General features: G+C 39.6%; 2 protein-coding genes across 2 annotated transcripts; one reads left to right on the top strand and one right to left on the bottom strand.

Annotated features, from left to right (window-relative positions):
• Window positions 1–3,177: 3,177 nt before the first annotated feature.
• alkbh1 (alkB homolog 1, histone H2A dioxygenase) lies at window positions 3,178–8,104 on the bottom strand. Its single transcript, XM_084568755.1, has 6 exons — window positions 7,908–8,104; window positions 7,396–7,504; window positions 6,857–7,019; window positions 5,188–5,278; window positions 4,388–4,581; window positions 3,178–4,084 (listed from the first exon to the last, which is right to left on the bottom strand). The coding sequence occupies exons 1-6, from the start codon at window positions 8,043–8,045 to the stop codon at window positions 3,643–3,645; spliced, it is 1,137 nt and encodes a 378-aa protein (XP_084424881.1). The 5' UTR covers window positions 8,046–8,104; the 3' UTR covers window positions 3,178–3,642.
• Window positions 8,105–8,265: 161 nt separating this feature from the next.
• On the top strand, window positions 8,266–12,599 carry slirp (SRA stem-loop interacting RNA binding protein). The gene is made up of 4 exons (XM_084569396.1): window positions 8,266–8,346; window positions 11,446–11,504; window positions 11,658–11,765; window positions 12,140–12,599. The coding sequence occupies exons 1-4, from the start codon at window positions 8,277–8,279 to the stop codon at window positions 12,206–12,208; spliced, it is 306 nt and encodes a 101-aa protein (XP_084425522.1). The 5' UTR covers window positions 8,266–8,276; the 3' UTR covers window positions 12,209–12,599.
• Window positions 12,600–13,304: the final 705 nt, after the last annotated feature.

The raw sequence follows: 13,304 nt of genomic DNA, 5'->3' as shown, positions 1-13,304 counted from the left end.
AGCAAGATACATAGCAAAAGCTTAATTTTGTCCAACTTCAATCATGTTGCTTTAGTCTCCCAAAATCCAGTTGGTGCAATAGCTCCACTCAATGACCAGAGGTGCCCTGAGTCATATTGAGTTTTCAGGAATGAATTCACAAGTAACGTATTTGACTTTTCAACTGTTCTCTACAACTACTGGACCAGCTAGCGGCATTCCTCTGCTCTGACGACTGGCCTAGCTAAATGATGGCCTGAACAAAACTTGAAATCCTTATTTTAGACACCTTGGTTAGACCAGCTACATAGAAACTCTTCAGCTGAGCAATGTTCATTTAAAATGGTTTATTGACACAGTTGTGGCCCATTCTGATTATTTTCCTTGAAAAGAGGAGTGAACTGACCAGAGCCTGACGACGTCCTGCACTGAAGAGGCGGACTGTAGTTTAACCAGCCAATCACACGGACCATCACCAAGTCATTATCATGACAGTACAGTACATCAACTGAAATTTGAGGAGTGTACCACGTGTGCCGTTAGTGTTGGGACTAGTCCACTTTAATCTGCCACAGTCTGTCTGTATTCTTGTGCAGAGGCAATTTCATAGTCTATGAAGTGTAACTGAGACGTGATTATTGCTGGTTGAAAACTTAACCCAATACCCTGCCTTGATGACTTGAGATATAGTCAGCTACGGCAATTTTTGCTAGCCTCAAAGGAGGCTGTATGGCTTGTATTAATGATAAATGATCAACACTATGTTGGGTCCTGTTTGGGACATTTCAATTATGGATGCTTAAGGAGTGATTACCTTTGTTTTTCCACAGAGTAGAGTGCCTCTTTTGCAGCTTGTGGATCTTTACCCAGACACAGTGGAGTCCTGGGCTAAACTAAAACACTGTCAACAGAATGAAATCAGATCACAAATGGTCCAAATGCACACTGGAGCAAGATACATAGCAAAAGCTTAATTTTGTCCAACTTCAATCATGTTGCTTTAGTCTCCCAGAATCCAGTTGGTGCAATAGCTCCACTCAATGACCAGAGGTGCCCTGAGTCATATTGAGTTTTCAGGAATGAATTCACAAGTAACGTATTTGACTTTTCAACTGTTCTCTACAACTACTGGACCAGCTAGCGGCATTCCTCTGCTCTGACGACTGGCCTAGCTAAATGATGGCCTGAACAAAACTTGAAATCCTTATTTTAGACACCTTGGTTAGACCAGCTACATAGAAACTCTTCAGCTGAGCAATGTTCATTTAAAATGGTTTATTGACACAGTTGTGGCCCATTCTGATTATTTTCCTTGAAAAGAGGAGTGAACTGACCAGAGCCTGACGACGTCCTGCACTGAAGAGGCGGACTGTAGTTTAACCAGCCAATCACACGGACCATCACCAAGTCATTATCATGACAGTACAGTACATCAACTGAAATTTGAGGAGTGTACCACGTGTGCCGTTAGTGTTGGGACTAGTCCACTTTAATCTGCAACAGTCTGTCTGTATTCTTGTGCAGCGGCAATTTCATAGTCTATGAAGTGTAACTGAGACGTGATTATTGCTGGTTGAAAACTTAACCCAATACCCCGCCTTGATGACTTGAGATATAGTCAGCTACGGCAATTTTTGCTAGCCTCAAAGGAGGCTGTATGGCTTGTATTAATGATAAATGATCAACACTGTGTTGGTTCCTGTTTGGGACATTTCAATTATGGATGCTTAAGGAGTGATTACCTTTGTTTTTCCACAGAGTAGAGTGTCTCTTTTGCAGCTTGTGGATCTTTACCCAGACACAGTGGAGTCCTGGGCTAAACTAAAACACTGTCAACAGAATGAAATCAGATCACAAATGGTCCAAATGCACACTGGAGCAAGATACATAGCAAAAGCTTAATTTTGTCCAACTTCAATCATGTTGCTTTAGTCTCCCAAAATCCAGTTGGTGCAATAGCTCCACTCAATGACCAGAGGTGCCCTGAGTCATATTGAGTTTTCAGGAATGAATTCACAAGTAACGTATTTGACTTTTCAACTGTTCTCTACAACTACTGGACCAGCTAGCGGCATTCCTCTGCTCTGACGACTGGCCTAGCTAAATGATGGCCTGAACAAAACTTGAAATCCTTATTTTAGACACCTTGGTTAGACCAGCTACATAGAAACTCTTCAGCTGAGCAATGTTCATTTAAAATGGTTTATTGACACAGTTGTGGCCCATTCTGATTATTTTCCTTGAAAAGAGGAGTGAACTGACCAGAGCCTGACGACGTCCTGCACTGAAGAGGCGGACTGTAGTTTAACCAGCCAATCACACGGACCATCACCAAGTCATTATCATGACAGTACAGTACATCAACTGAAATTTGAGGAGTGTACCACGTGTGCCGTTAGTGTTGGGACTAGTCCACTTTAATCTGCCACAGTCTGTCTGTATTCTTGTGCAGAGGCAATTTCATAGTCTATGAAGTTTAACTGAGACGTGATTATTGCTGGTTGAAAACTTAACCCAATACCCCGCCTTGATGACTTGAGATATAGTCAGCTACGGCAATTTTTGCTAGCCTCAAAGGAGGCTGTATGGCTTGTATTAATGATAAATCATCAATGACCTACACTGTGTTGGTTCCTGTTTGGGACATTTCAATTATGGCTGCGTAAGGAGTCATTGCCTTTGTTTTTCCACAGAGTAGAGTGTCTGCTCTGCAGCTTGTGGATATATATCTCAAGGCTCTTTGCTTTTTCTTGCATTCAACATGATCTGTGTATTTATGTGTTTTTTGTTTGTGAATGAAGGGTATAAAACTTTTCTTACCCTCGTGCACCCCTGCTAAGTAGGCGGTTTTTAAAGTTATTCAGGACGCCATGAGTGTTCACACTGCGAACGGGTGTAAGATGTGTCCCAGACCACCTCCAAATGTGGTCAGAGAATGAAACATTTAAATGTATCCACAATGCGTCGTGGCTGTGTTAACACTTGTACTTTAAGATGGCTACTTAATCAACTGTTCAATTCTTGATTTTCTTTCCCCATCACATATATATATATATTTTTTTTTTTTTTCAAAAATCTTCTTAAATTAGCTTTTCCAATGATAAGAGTGCAGTGTAGCATATGCACAGTAGCATATAATGTTCTTCTTTTATGGTTTTGAATAAACAATCATGATACATTTTTGTATAATTTTTATTTATGTCTCCATTTCTTGCATTTAGTGACGGTATTTTCCTTAAGTTTGGATTTCAGCAGTGGAGCAGAATCACTTGGAGTGAAGTCAAATGACTTACTCATCAGTCAACAATTAAGTTTATATGTATGGGACCACTGTCCAAAAATTGGGCCACAGTAAAAAAGGCTGTGACATTTGCTGTGACATTTGAAGCACAAGTGGAAACAAGTCTTAGATGTCAAAATGAACATCAAAGACTTGTTACCGTTAGTGCTTCAATTTGCCAGAGTTCACAGTAACAACAGTGAGTGATGTGTTTTATGTATCTGCTTCACTGAAACAATATAATGTTTTCAAAATGAAATTTAAATATTCAGGATTTTTTTATTTTTTATTTTTTTTACATAACTCCAAAGTAGTCATTTTATTTTCCGTACGTAGTCAGCAGCATCATTTGTCAAATTCAGTGTCACAGTGGTTGGTGTGTTTCATGTCTCAACAGTGTCACTGTTACTCCTCTTCCTCTTTCCATTCTCTGTGTCTGCTTGTTCTTCATGGTACCCTTCTTTCTGGCCTGCATCAGTCCTTTGGTGAGAAGACGGTGTTTCTGGGAAATTCTGCCCAGGTCCCAGTACCTGTCTCACAGTCACATTCACTCTGGAGCTCTGGATGTACCTGGAGCATACAGCCCAGTCTTCCTCGGACACAGGCTCTACAACAGTGCTATCCTGCAGGGATGAGGCCAGGGTCCGGCCTTCCATCTCTAAAGCTCCAAGTCCCTGAGGTGCTGGGAGGATGCGTGGGACAGCATGGTAAAGGAGGCGGCTCTGTCCTGACATCACCATCATGTCTCCACTGTGCATGTACATGGCAGTGGGGGCATCCTGTCTGCAGGTGCCTCCCAGGAGGAAGATGGCCGACTGCCCAAAACTATCAGAAAGGACAACAAGGTATATAGTGAGGTTGTTTCTTTCCCATAAACTCAAATTCTAAGACCCGAGATGTGTAGCTAGGTAGATAGAGAGATAGATAGTTTCTTTATTAATCCCAAACTGGGACATTTCTCTGTTGCAGCAGCAGTGTACAGGCATTCAACCATACATAAATATAACAAAAGCTAAAAATCGACAATAAAAAGAATAGAGAACTAAAAAAAGAACAAAAAGTATACACAATACAGATGAACGTCTTCCTCCCAGCAGTATTAACTTTAACACTATTCTCCCCTCTCACCTGAATGAGAGCAGTGGTCGAGAGTGATCAAGTTCTGATTCGTCCACGTGGATTCCCAGAGACGAATCCAATCTGTAATAGTTGAGGATTCCAGCCTCTGAGATGAACTCTGGGAAGCCACAGGCAGCTGTTATTTGAGAGGACAGGAAGTGGAGATCGGATGGGAAAGGAGTGCAGTTGCTGGCAGAGTAAGTCTGTGAACACAGCAACAAAAGGTACAATTTGAGCTGTCACAAAAAATACACAGTTTGAAGACAGACGTCACATCGGGATATGTCAAACAACACACTCTCAACATGCTTTTACAAACTTGTTCACAAACAACTAGAAGTCCATTCAAAATGACACCATGACTCAAAAATTAAGGGGAGGAATTTAACAGCCGACAACATCATAAAGGATATGAGCAACTTTTTTTTTCTTTTTATTTGATTTTATTCAAAATGAAGGTTCCCACCTGATATCCAGCAATACATAACATTGAATATATAGTGTTGTCAAAAATGTTTTTGCCGCTAAACAAAAAGTGTGGAGGAAACTTTCTGGCCATATTGTAACAACCACTGAGCAGGGACTATGTGATACATGTCATGTCACTGCTGAAGATGGCTGTGGTGTTTAATCTGTAAAACTGGTCACACTTAGGGAACAGAGGATTTTTCAAGCTTTTATAATTATGAAATTGTAGTACTAATATCAGATTTGACTTCAGTGATATAAGTTAATATGCTAAATTATCATGATGACGTATTTACTACACACTGGATCCTCTTAAAAAAAGCAGGCTGTGTGTTGCTTACCTTAGTATCCCAGTTGTAATGATATCCCAGAGTGACCCAACGCAGCCTCTCTAGTAAAGTCTTTGGTTCTCTCTTGCCAGAAGGAGGAAATCTGCAGAGGGGATCAAAGAGAGCACACTTCTAGACGCTGGCATTAGGGTAATGGGACCAGTACGCTCACTACAAAACAGTACTGACTTGATTTAGCCTACTTCCACACCCCAGTCACACCCACACAGCCTCATATTCAAACTATAAAAACTCAGGCCTTGAGGTAATTCATCAGGTTTGTACCAAGTGGAATAAACACAGAATTCAAGCGTTAAATGATAACTGCAAGCATTACAGCAAAAAATGTTAATAAGTGGTTTCATCCTGACAGGCAAGACAATGATCCCAAACATAAGAGTAACTGCACTTAAAGTCTGAAAAGGAATTAACGTTTTCGAAGTGGTCTCGTCAAAGACTGGACTTGAACCTCAATGAGATGGTGTGGGGGGATCTGAAAAGATCAGTTCACGCTTGCACCAATATAGCTGCAGTAATGAAGTTCTTTAAGGTGGCATGGGCATGTAGCTACTTTTTACACACAGAGGAGACATATTAAAGGAAAAAAAAAAAACAACATAACACGTGGTGAACATGGTAGTGTAGTGGTTAGCACTGAAGCCTCACGGCAAAAAGATCTGCATGTACTCCCTGTGCTTGTGTTGGTTTTCTCTGGGTGCTCTGGATTCCTCCCACTGTCCAAAGACATGCTTAATAGGTTAACTGGTGATTCTAAATTGGCCGTAGATGCGCACGTGAGTGTGAATGGTTCTTTGTCTTTCTGTTTTAGCCCTGTGACAGACTGGTGAACTGTCACCCAATGACAACTGGGACAGGCTCCAACCCAACTCTGTATAGATTTGCAGTGACGTTTCCCTGTGATGGACAGGTAGACCCAAACCATGTCAGAAAATTGCCACCCACAGCATAACAGAGACAACAGATCCCTTCACTGTAGCGGTCAAGAATTCTGACTTGTACTGTTCTCTTGGTGTATGCCAAACATACACTTGTCAACTTGTTGAGAATATGACTGTAGGTCTTTTTACGCATCTGCAATCTCTGTAGACCTTTGCTGATGGTTTTTATATTACTGAACTCTTTGCAGTGAAGGGTTTGTGCACTGCAACCCTACTCTACTATTATACCACTCTCTATGTAATTGTTGATGGACTGCTCTTGCTCATACAGTCTGACCACATCCTGCACTGACAACTGAGGAATGCTTGCTGTCCTGTTTTTCTTTACATATCACACTAATGCACAAGCACCGTGGTCATCAGATGTGCGCGGTCCACCCTAATTTCCCTCTTCATTTACTTATGCCTTTCCCATAGATCTTAATGCAGATATTTCTTTTGTCACTGTTCCTAAAACACTGTTCTATTCTATTCTTTCAGACTGAGGCTCCTGCCATGTCCTAACAACTAAGCTTCTTTCAAAGTTACTTAGATATTTTCCACTTGCAATCAAGATGCAAAAAGAAAGTCATTTGGACCTTCTCAGAATTTTTACACATGCCACAGAGCATGACTGGATGTTACCTGCTTATTTGTACCTGCAGTGAACCCATCTGCCTTGGTTGTGTTTCTCTGCTCATTTACTGCATCATCATCACTCTTAACAAGGAATACAATCTTACCTGAGGCTATGTTCACTCTTGCCCCAAATGTCCTGGGTGTCAGAGGAAGACATGTGCATGTCCAGGTTGCAGATGTTTGGTTTCTGAGGGTAGATCTTCAGACACTGTCTGACCCAGTAGGGTTGGGAGCCCCGCAGGAAAGGATTGGAAATAAAGATGAATCCTGGAAGGTGCACAATAAAAAGTACAGTGGTTAGTCACCAAAACAGAATGTGGTCCCATCATCTACAGTGGTATACGACATAAAAAAGCAGTGTTTGAATGATGAGAGACTCAGACTACAGAATGTTTTAGACAGTAGCATCACCAAAACACAAAATGAGGAAATATCTTTTGGAAGATTGATTTCCATCCCTCCACTAAATTTCCACACTGTAGTACTAAAGTAGATCTGTGGATCCTGGTAGAAGAATATCTTACTGACACACTTAATGTAGTGTTTTGCTCCATGTCAGGTGTTCGCCCATAAAAATCCTTAATATTTTGATCACAGCATATCAAACTCTTCTCTGTCTCTCTCCATCTGTCACATATTTTACCTGGGTAGCCCCGCAGGCCGAAGGCTCTCCAATCTCTGACAGGCTGTAATCCCACCGAGGCAGCCTCCACATCACTCACGGCCGAAGTGTCCAACTTAGCTGGAACTATCTATCCATTTCGCACAAATACACACACGCACGCATTCTTGTGTGAAATATAATAATAAAACAATAAAAATAATACAACTTAATGCAACCATTGTGGCAGACATGAGTTTTTCAAAATATTTCACTAAATATCAATAAGTGTTTTGTCTTTTACAGACTTCTTATGCACTGCTTCCTTCTCAAACTTCTTTACGCTCTCTCCTTGCCCAACCAACATGTGCAAACCCTGAACAGTATCTACCAAGCTATTATGATGGGTGCTATCAACAATAACACAATTAACAGCAAGTTAGAAAGGTGAGTGATGGCCATATTTTAAATGTGACGGTAATGTTTCCACACCTTTTGTTAGCTAGCTTCTCTTACTTCTAATAATGTATTCTTACATTGGGGTTTCCCCTCACCTTGTCACTTGGTACACTTTTAGAAAAGTCAATAACATCGCTGAAATCCGGGGGAGGATTCCTTCTCTTGTAAAACTTGAATATTTTTCGAAATGCATCTTCTCCACTCTCTACCATGGAGGCTGCCATCTTGGCCATGACGTCATTAACCTTTCAACTCAAGCCTCTTCCGGGTCTTTCCCGACCGTATGGTCCACAACCGTCTAAATCCACGCGCTTTTAAGGAATATAAAAAAACATCATCGATATTGGGCCTAAATTTACTTCTGAACAAAAGTTACTTTTCAATATAATGTTAGTGATAAAAATTAATAATTTTAATCACGTGATTATACGTCATAGGTCAGAGTGTCTCACCAAGGACGAAACATGGCGGCGGCAGCGTCTAAGAAAGTTTACGAGATCTTCGTGTCTAAAGTACCATGGACTGTAGCTACTAGTAAGTCCATACGCTTCAGACTCTTATTTATATTATTATTAATAATAATATCAGTAGCGAAATATGCGAATATACTTAAACATTCATAGTTATAGCCTGCGTGAAGGTTACCAGCAGCCTCTGCATGTAACGCGTGATGGGGGAAATGTCATAGAGAACAATCTAGGTGAATGCGGGCTGACAGATCTGCTGTAAACCCTACTTTCTTGTCATTTTTAGTATTCAGTTTGCACTCGGCCTTTTTCAGAAACGTGTTTATTAGACTTTGTGGTTAATTTGGAAGGTATCGTTTGTGCTTGTGTATGGCTGGCAGTTAAAGCTCAACCAGGTCGAGGTTATATGTATTATCTATTCTAAGGTATAGCTATTGGTACCCAAGTAATCAATAGCATATTATAATGTTCATTGTACGTGAGAGTAGCTAAGTCTACTATTTGCACGTCATTGTATTAGAGTTTGTGTTGACTGATTGAATGATTACAAGAAAAATGGTGTAAAAATCATCTGGGGACAGGATGTCTCTACCAGGGTTTTTCCTCATTCATTCAGGAAAAAAAAATACCCAATGCACTGCTATTATTATAAATGATCACATGAAAATGAAAAATGCACTGCAAGTGATGTTTATTCAATAGTAATGAGAACATTTTAATATTATATTAGTCATAAATGAGCAAATAGGTCATGTCACTTATAAACAATTGAAATTACCAAATCTGACATATGACTGTGAAGGTTCTCAGTCATTCAGGCCATGGTATATTGAAATTGACTAGACAACTGTGTGTAATTAATTCATATATATATATATATATATATATACAGTCATGGACGAAAGTATTGGCACCCCTGGAACTTTTCCAGAAAATGCACCATTTCTCCCAGAAAAAGTGTTGAAATTACAAATGTTTTGGTATACATGTTTATTTCCTTTAAGTGCATTGGGACAACACAAAAAAGCAGAAGAAAAAAGCCAAATTTGACATAATTTTACACAAAACTCAAAAATTGACTGGACAAAATCATTGGCACCCTCAACTTAATATTTGGTTGCACACCCTTTGGACAAAATAACTGAAACCAATCGCTTCCTATAACCATCAACAAGTTTCTTACACCTCTCAACTGGAATTTTGGACCACTCTTCTTTTGCAAACTGTTCCAGGTCTCTCAGATTTGAAGGGTGCCTTCTCGCAACAGCAATTTTTAGATCTTTCCATAGGTGTTCTATGGGATTTAGATCCGGACTCATTGCTGGCCACTTCAGAATTCTCCAGCGCTTTGTCTCCAACCATTTCTGGGTGCTTTGTGAGGTGTGTTTTGGATCATTGTCCTGCTGGAACACCCATGACCTCTGATGCAGACCCAGCTTTCTGACACTAGGCCCTACATTACGTGCCAGAATGTTTTGATAGTCTCCAGATTTCATGATTCCTTGCACACAATCAATGCACCCAGTCCCAGAGGCAGCAAAACAACCCCAAAACATCTTTGAACCCCCACCGTATTTGACTGTAGGTACCGTGTTCTTTTCTTTGTAGGCCTCATTCGGTTTTCTGTAAACAGTAGAATGACGTGCTTTGCTAAAAAGCTCTACCTTAGTCTCATCTGTCCACAAAACATTGTCCCAGAAGGATTGAGGCTTACTCAGGTATGTTCTTGCAAACTGCAGTCTTGCTTTTTTATGCCTCTGTGTCAGAAGTGGGGTTCTCCTCGGTCTCCTGCCATAGCGCTTCATCTCATTCAGACGACGACGTATTGTTCGAGCTGACACCGTTGCACCCTGAGTCTGCAAGACAGCCTGAATTTGTGTGGAAGTTGACTGAGGTTGTTTATCCACCATTCGAACAATCCTGCGTTGCATTCTTGCATCAATTTTTCTCTTTCGTCCACGTCCAGGGAGATTTGCCACAGTTCCATGGGTTAAAAACTTCTTGATTATATTGCGCACAGTTGACAAAGGAACTTTAAGATCTCTGGAGATTGACTTGTAACCTTGAGATTGTTGATATTTTTCCACAATTTTGCTTCTTAAGTCCTCAGACAATTCTCGGCTCTTCTTTCTCTTCTCCATGCTTGGTGTGGCATACACAGGCAAACAACACAAAGGTTGAGTCAACTTTTATACATTCCAACTGGCTTCAGTTTTGATTTCTATATTGCCAGCACCTGTTACTTGCCACAGGTGAGTTTAAATGAGGATCACATGCTTGAAATGAAATTATTTACCCACAGTTTTAATAGGGTGCCAATGATTTTGTCCAGTAAATTTTTGAGTTTTGTGTAAAATTATGTCAAATTTGGCTTTTTTCTTCTGTTTTTTTGTGTTGTCCCAATGCACTTAAAGGAAATAAACGTGTATACCAAAACATTTGTAATTTCAACACTTTTTCTGGGAGAAATGGTGCATTTTCTGGAAAAGTTCCAGGGGTGCCAATACTTTCGTCCATGACTGTATATATATATAAAAAAAAAAAAAATGTATTGCCATGTGGTTAATTATCCTATGTGATCTTGTTAATATATACAAAACAGGTAGGGTAAGGGAAGTTGCATATTTTCTCAGGAATGACTGGTGTCTTTATTTACCTGCATTACCAGAGATTTTTTCTGTCACTGCTGCAAAACAGCGCAGCGGCAAAATTAGGGTGCGTATAGAAGCTTTCAAGGTTCAAGTTATAGTCTGAGATTTATGTGGCTCTCTAAACTAACTAACATCGGGGCAGCAAAGATAAATAAATAATAACATTGTGTATGTCAGAGCTGTTTGTGGCTCTAATAAAATGGAAGGTAGCGATCTATTAGAGACAGCAGCTGTTAGAATATTCTGCTGTGCCCTAATGATGTCAGTGTTTATTTGCAAACAGAGCACGAAACTGTGATCGGATCTTCACTTGTGATCTGGTCACTGAAAATACATTCAGATAACCAAGTATGACCAGCCCCATATATGAGGATCGAACCAGCAACCTCACAGTGCAAAAGCTGCTTCTTTAACTTCTTGTCCTCAACTGATAATAACACTTCCAGTAGTTTACAATATTATTATTATTATCACAAATTAGGCAGAGAACATAATATGCCTTATTTCTTTTTCAGAGGAGATGAGGGAGTACTTCGGCCAGTTTGGCTCAGTGAAGAAGTGTCTTCTACCGTTTGTAAGTATCACAGCATTAGGATGCCTAAATAACGCATTTGATTGTGTTGTTTATTGGTTCTGTCTGTAGACTTCAATACATGATGACGTTTTATTCTTGTCAAAATCATGCTCAGTGTGTGTGTATTTGACTGTGTCCTTTGTGCTGTACCAGGATAAAGAAACAGGTTTCCACAAAGGCTTTTGCTGGGTCACCTTTACATCAGAGGAAGGGCTGAATAATGTGCTTCAGAAAGACCCTCATGTCCTGGAGGGAGCAAAGGTAAAATAACCTTTGTCTAGTCAAGGTTTTATGGGTCCTGGTGTCTCAATTGACAAAAACAGAGTCTGAATTGCTAAAAAAAAAAAGTTAATAATTCGAATAGAAAGGTGAATACCGCCGTACATCATCTATTAACTTCACCAGTGGGTGGTTTCAATGTTCACCAACTGGTATATAGAAATAATATTATAATATATTGATAAATTCACCCCACACGCTTAATCATTTTTTGAATAGATTTTATCATAGATAAGACATTATAGATTTTATTTTTTGTAGTTAAACTAAACAGTCTGTCTGTGTGACATGAGGAAGAAGATGAAGATATTGTATTCTTTATATTGTATATTTTATATCTTGTTATTCTCCTTCAGCTCCAGGTGCAGAAGAACAGACGTCCATTTTCAGTGCAGAAGACCAATCAAGAGAGTGAATATGAATGAAACAGTGTAATTACGTTGTGTACATGAGACAGATGAACTGATGTTAATTTTGAGCCTATATTCACTGAGTCTATTCTTTTTTGAAATGCCTGTTATCTCTGAAATGTCAATTCTCTCCAGGCTATAAGGAAAACGTGGACTAGCGTATTAGGGCTGCTCTGTTTGGCTGCTCTGGTGAATTTTGGCCTTGGCATCCCTTACATTGTTTCGTCTGGTGACTGTGGGTCCAGTTGTAATGTCTTTATTTATATTCCCTAATATTGCTGTATTTCATGTAACCATTCTGTCACCAACAGTACATAGCAGGTAGATGCTGGCATGTAAGGTTTATGATAAGCCATTCTCTGATTTCTAGTGTAAGACAATAAATACAGCATTTCATTCTACTGCTTTACTTGTAGTGTTCTATTTGGTTGTTTCACTACATTTTATTTGGTCTTTTTTCTCCCCGTTCATATAACAATAGTAACAATAGATTGTAGCTGCAACGGGGGGGCGACAAACTCATTCAGGTTGTAGCGGCTCCTGCAAGTGAAGTTTTTTATCACAGAACTGATGTTTGAAGCGGGAAAATGAACACATCCCAGATCACAAGCATTAACAAACCTCTTAGGGCCGAAATGGATAAAGAAAAGGGTCTTTCAAAAGGGTTTTGACAGATGCTAGGGTGTGCTTATGTTTTTTGAGCATGTACTGCCTTTAAGGTTATTCTGGATGGCATTTGGCATTTTCAGACTGCTGTAATAATAAAATACATTTGCGAGCATATTTGAATTTTCCCATGACAATAAGAGCACTTAAAAAATATCCTGATAAGATACATGAAAAAACATTTGATTTATATGTGCGTTAACTATGGAAATCTTCCAGTTAATACTTTTATGAATTGACAGCCCTAGTGAAATGTTATGGACTCTTAAAAATGAATAGATTTTGAACACATTTTCAATCAAAGTTATGAGTAATATCTAATAAAGTGATAGACTCTCTATTGCTGAATGTCAGTCCACAAATCTAAAACAACATTCATTTCGGTAAATTAACCTCCTGAGGATCATAGTGCATTCACAGCCTTATGGCAAAATGGTATTCCATA

This window comes from Chelon labrosus (genome assembly GCF_963514085.1).
Source record: "Chelon labrosus genome assembly, chromosome: 20".
NCBI classification, from domain to species: Eukaryota; Metazoa; Chordata; class Actinopteri; order Mugiliformes; family Mugilidae; genus Chelon; species Chelon labrosus.
The sequence above is the reverse complement of the archived record's forward strand: the minus strand, read 5'-3'. Positions and strand labels throughout refer to the sequence as shown.

Bases quoted from the DNA above. Each gene is read 5' to 3' on its own strand.
- alkbh1 (XM_084568755.1), bottom strand. From the start codon at position 8,045: ATGGCCAAGATGGCAGCCTCCATGGTAGAGAGTGGAGAAGATGCATTT. The intron at 5,279-6,856 runs GTAAGATTGTAT...TCCCCTCTGCAG, and splicing joins AAGAGTGAACATAGCCTCAG to ATTTCCTCCTTCTGGCAAGA. The intron at 4,085-4,387 runs GTGAGAGGGGAG...CCTTTCTGATAG, and splicing joins CGACCACTGCTCTCATTCAG to TTTTGGGCAGTCGGCCATCT.
- slirp (XM_084569396.1), top strand. From the start codon at position 8,277: ATGGCGGCGGCAGCGTCTAAGAAAGTTTACGAGATCTTCGTGTCTAAA. The intron at 8,347-11,445 runs GTAAGTCCATAC...TTTCTTTTTCAG, and splicing joins ACCATGGACTGTAGCTACTA to AGGAGATGAGGGAGTACTTC. The intron at 11,505-11,657 runs GTAAGTATCACA...GTGCTGTACCAG, and splicing joins AGAAGTGTCTTCTACCGTTT to GATAAAGAAACAGGTTTCCA.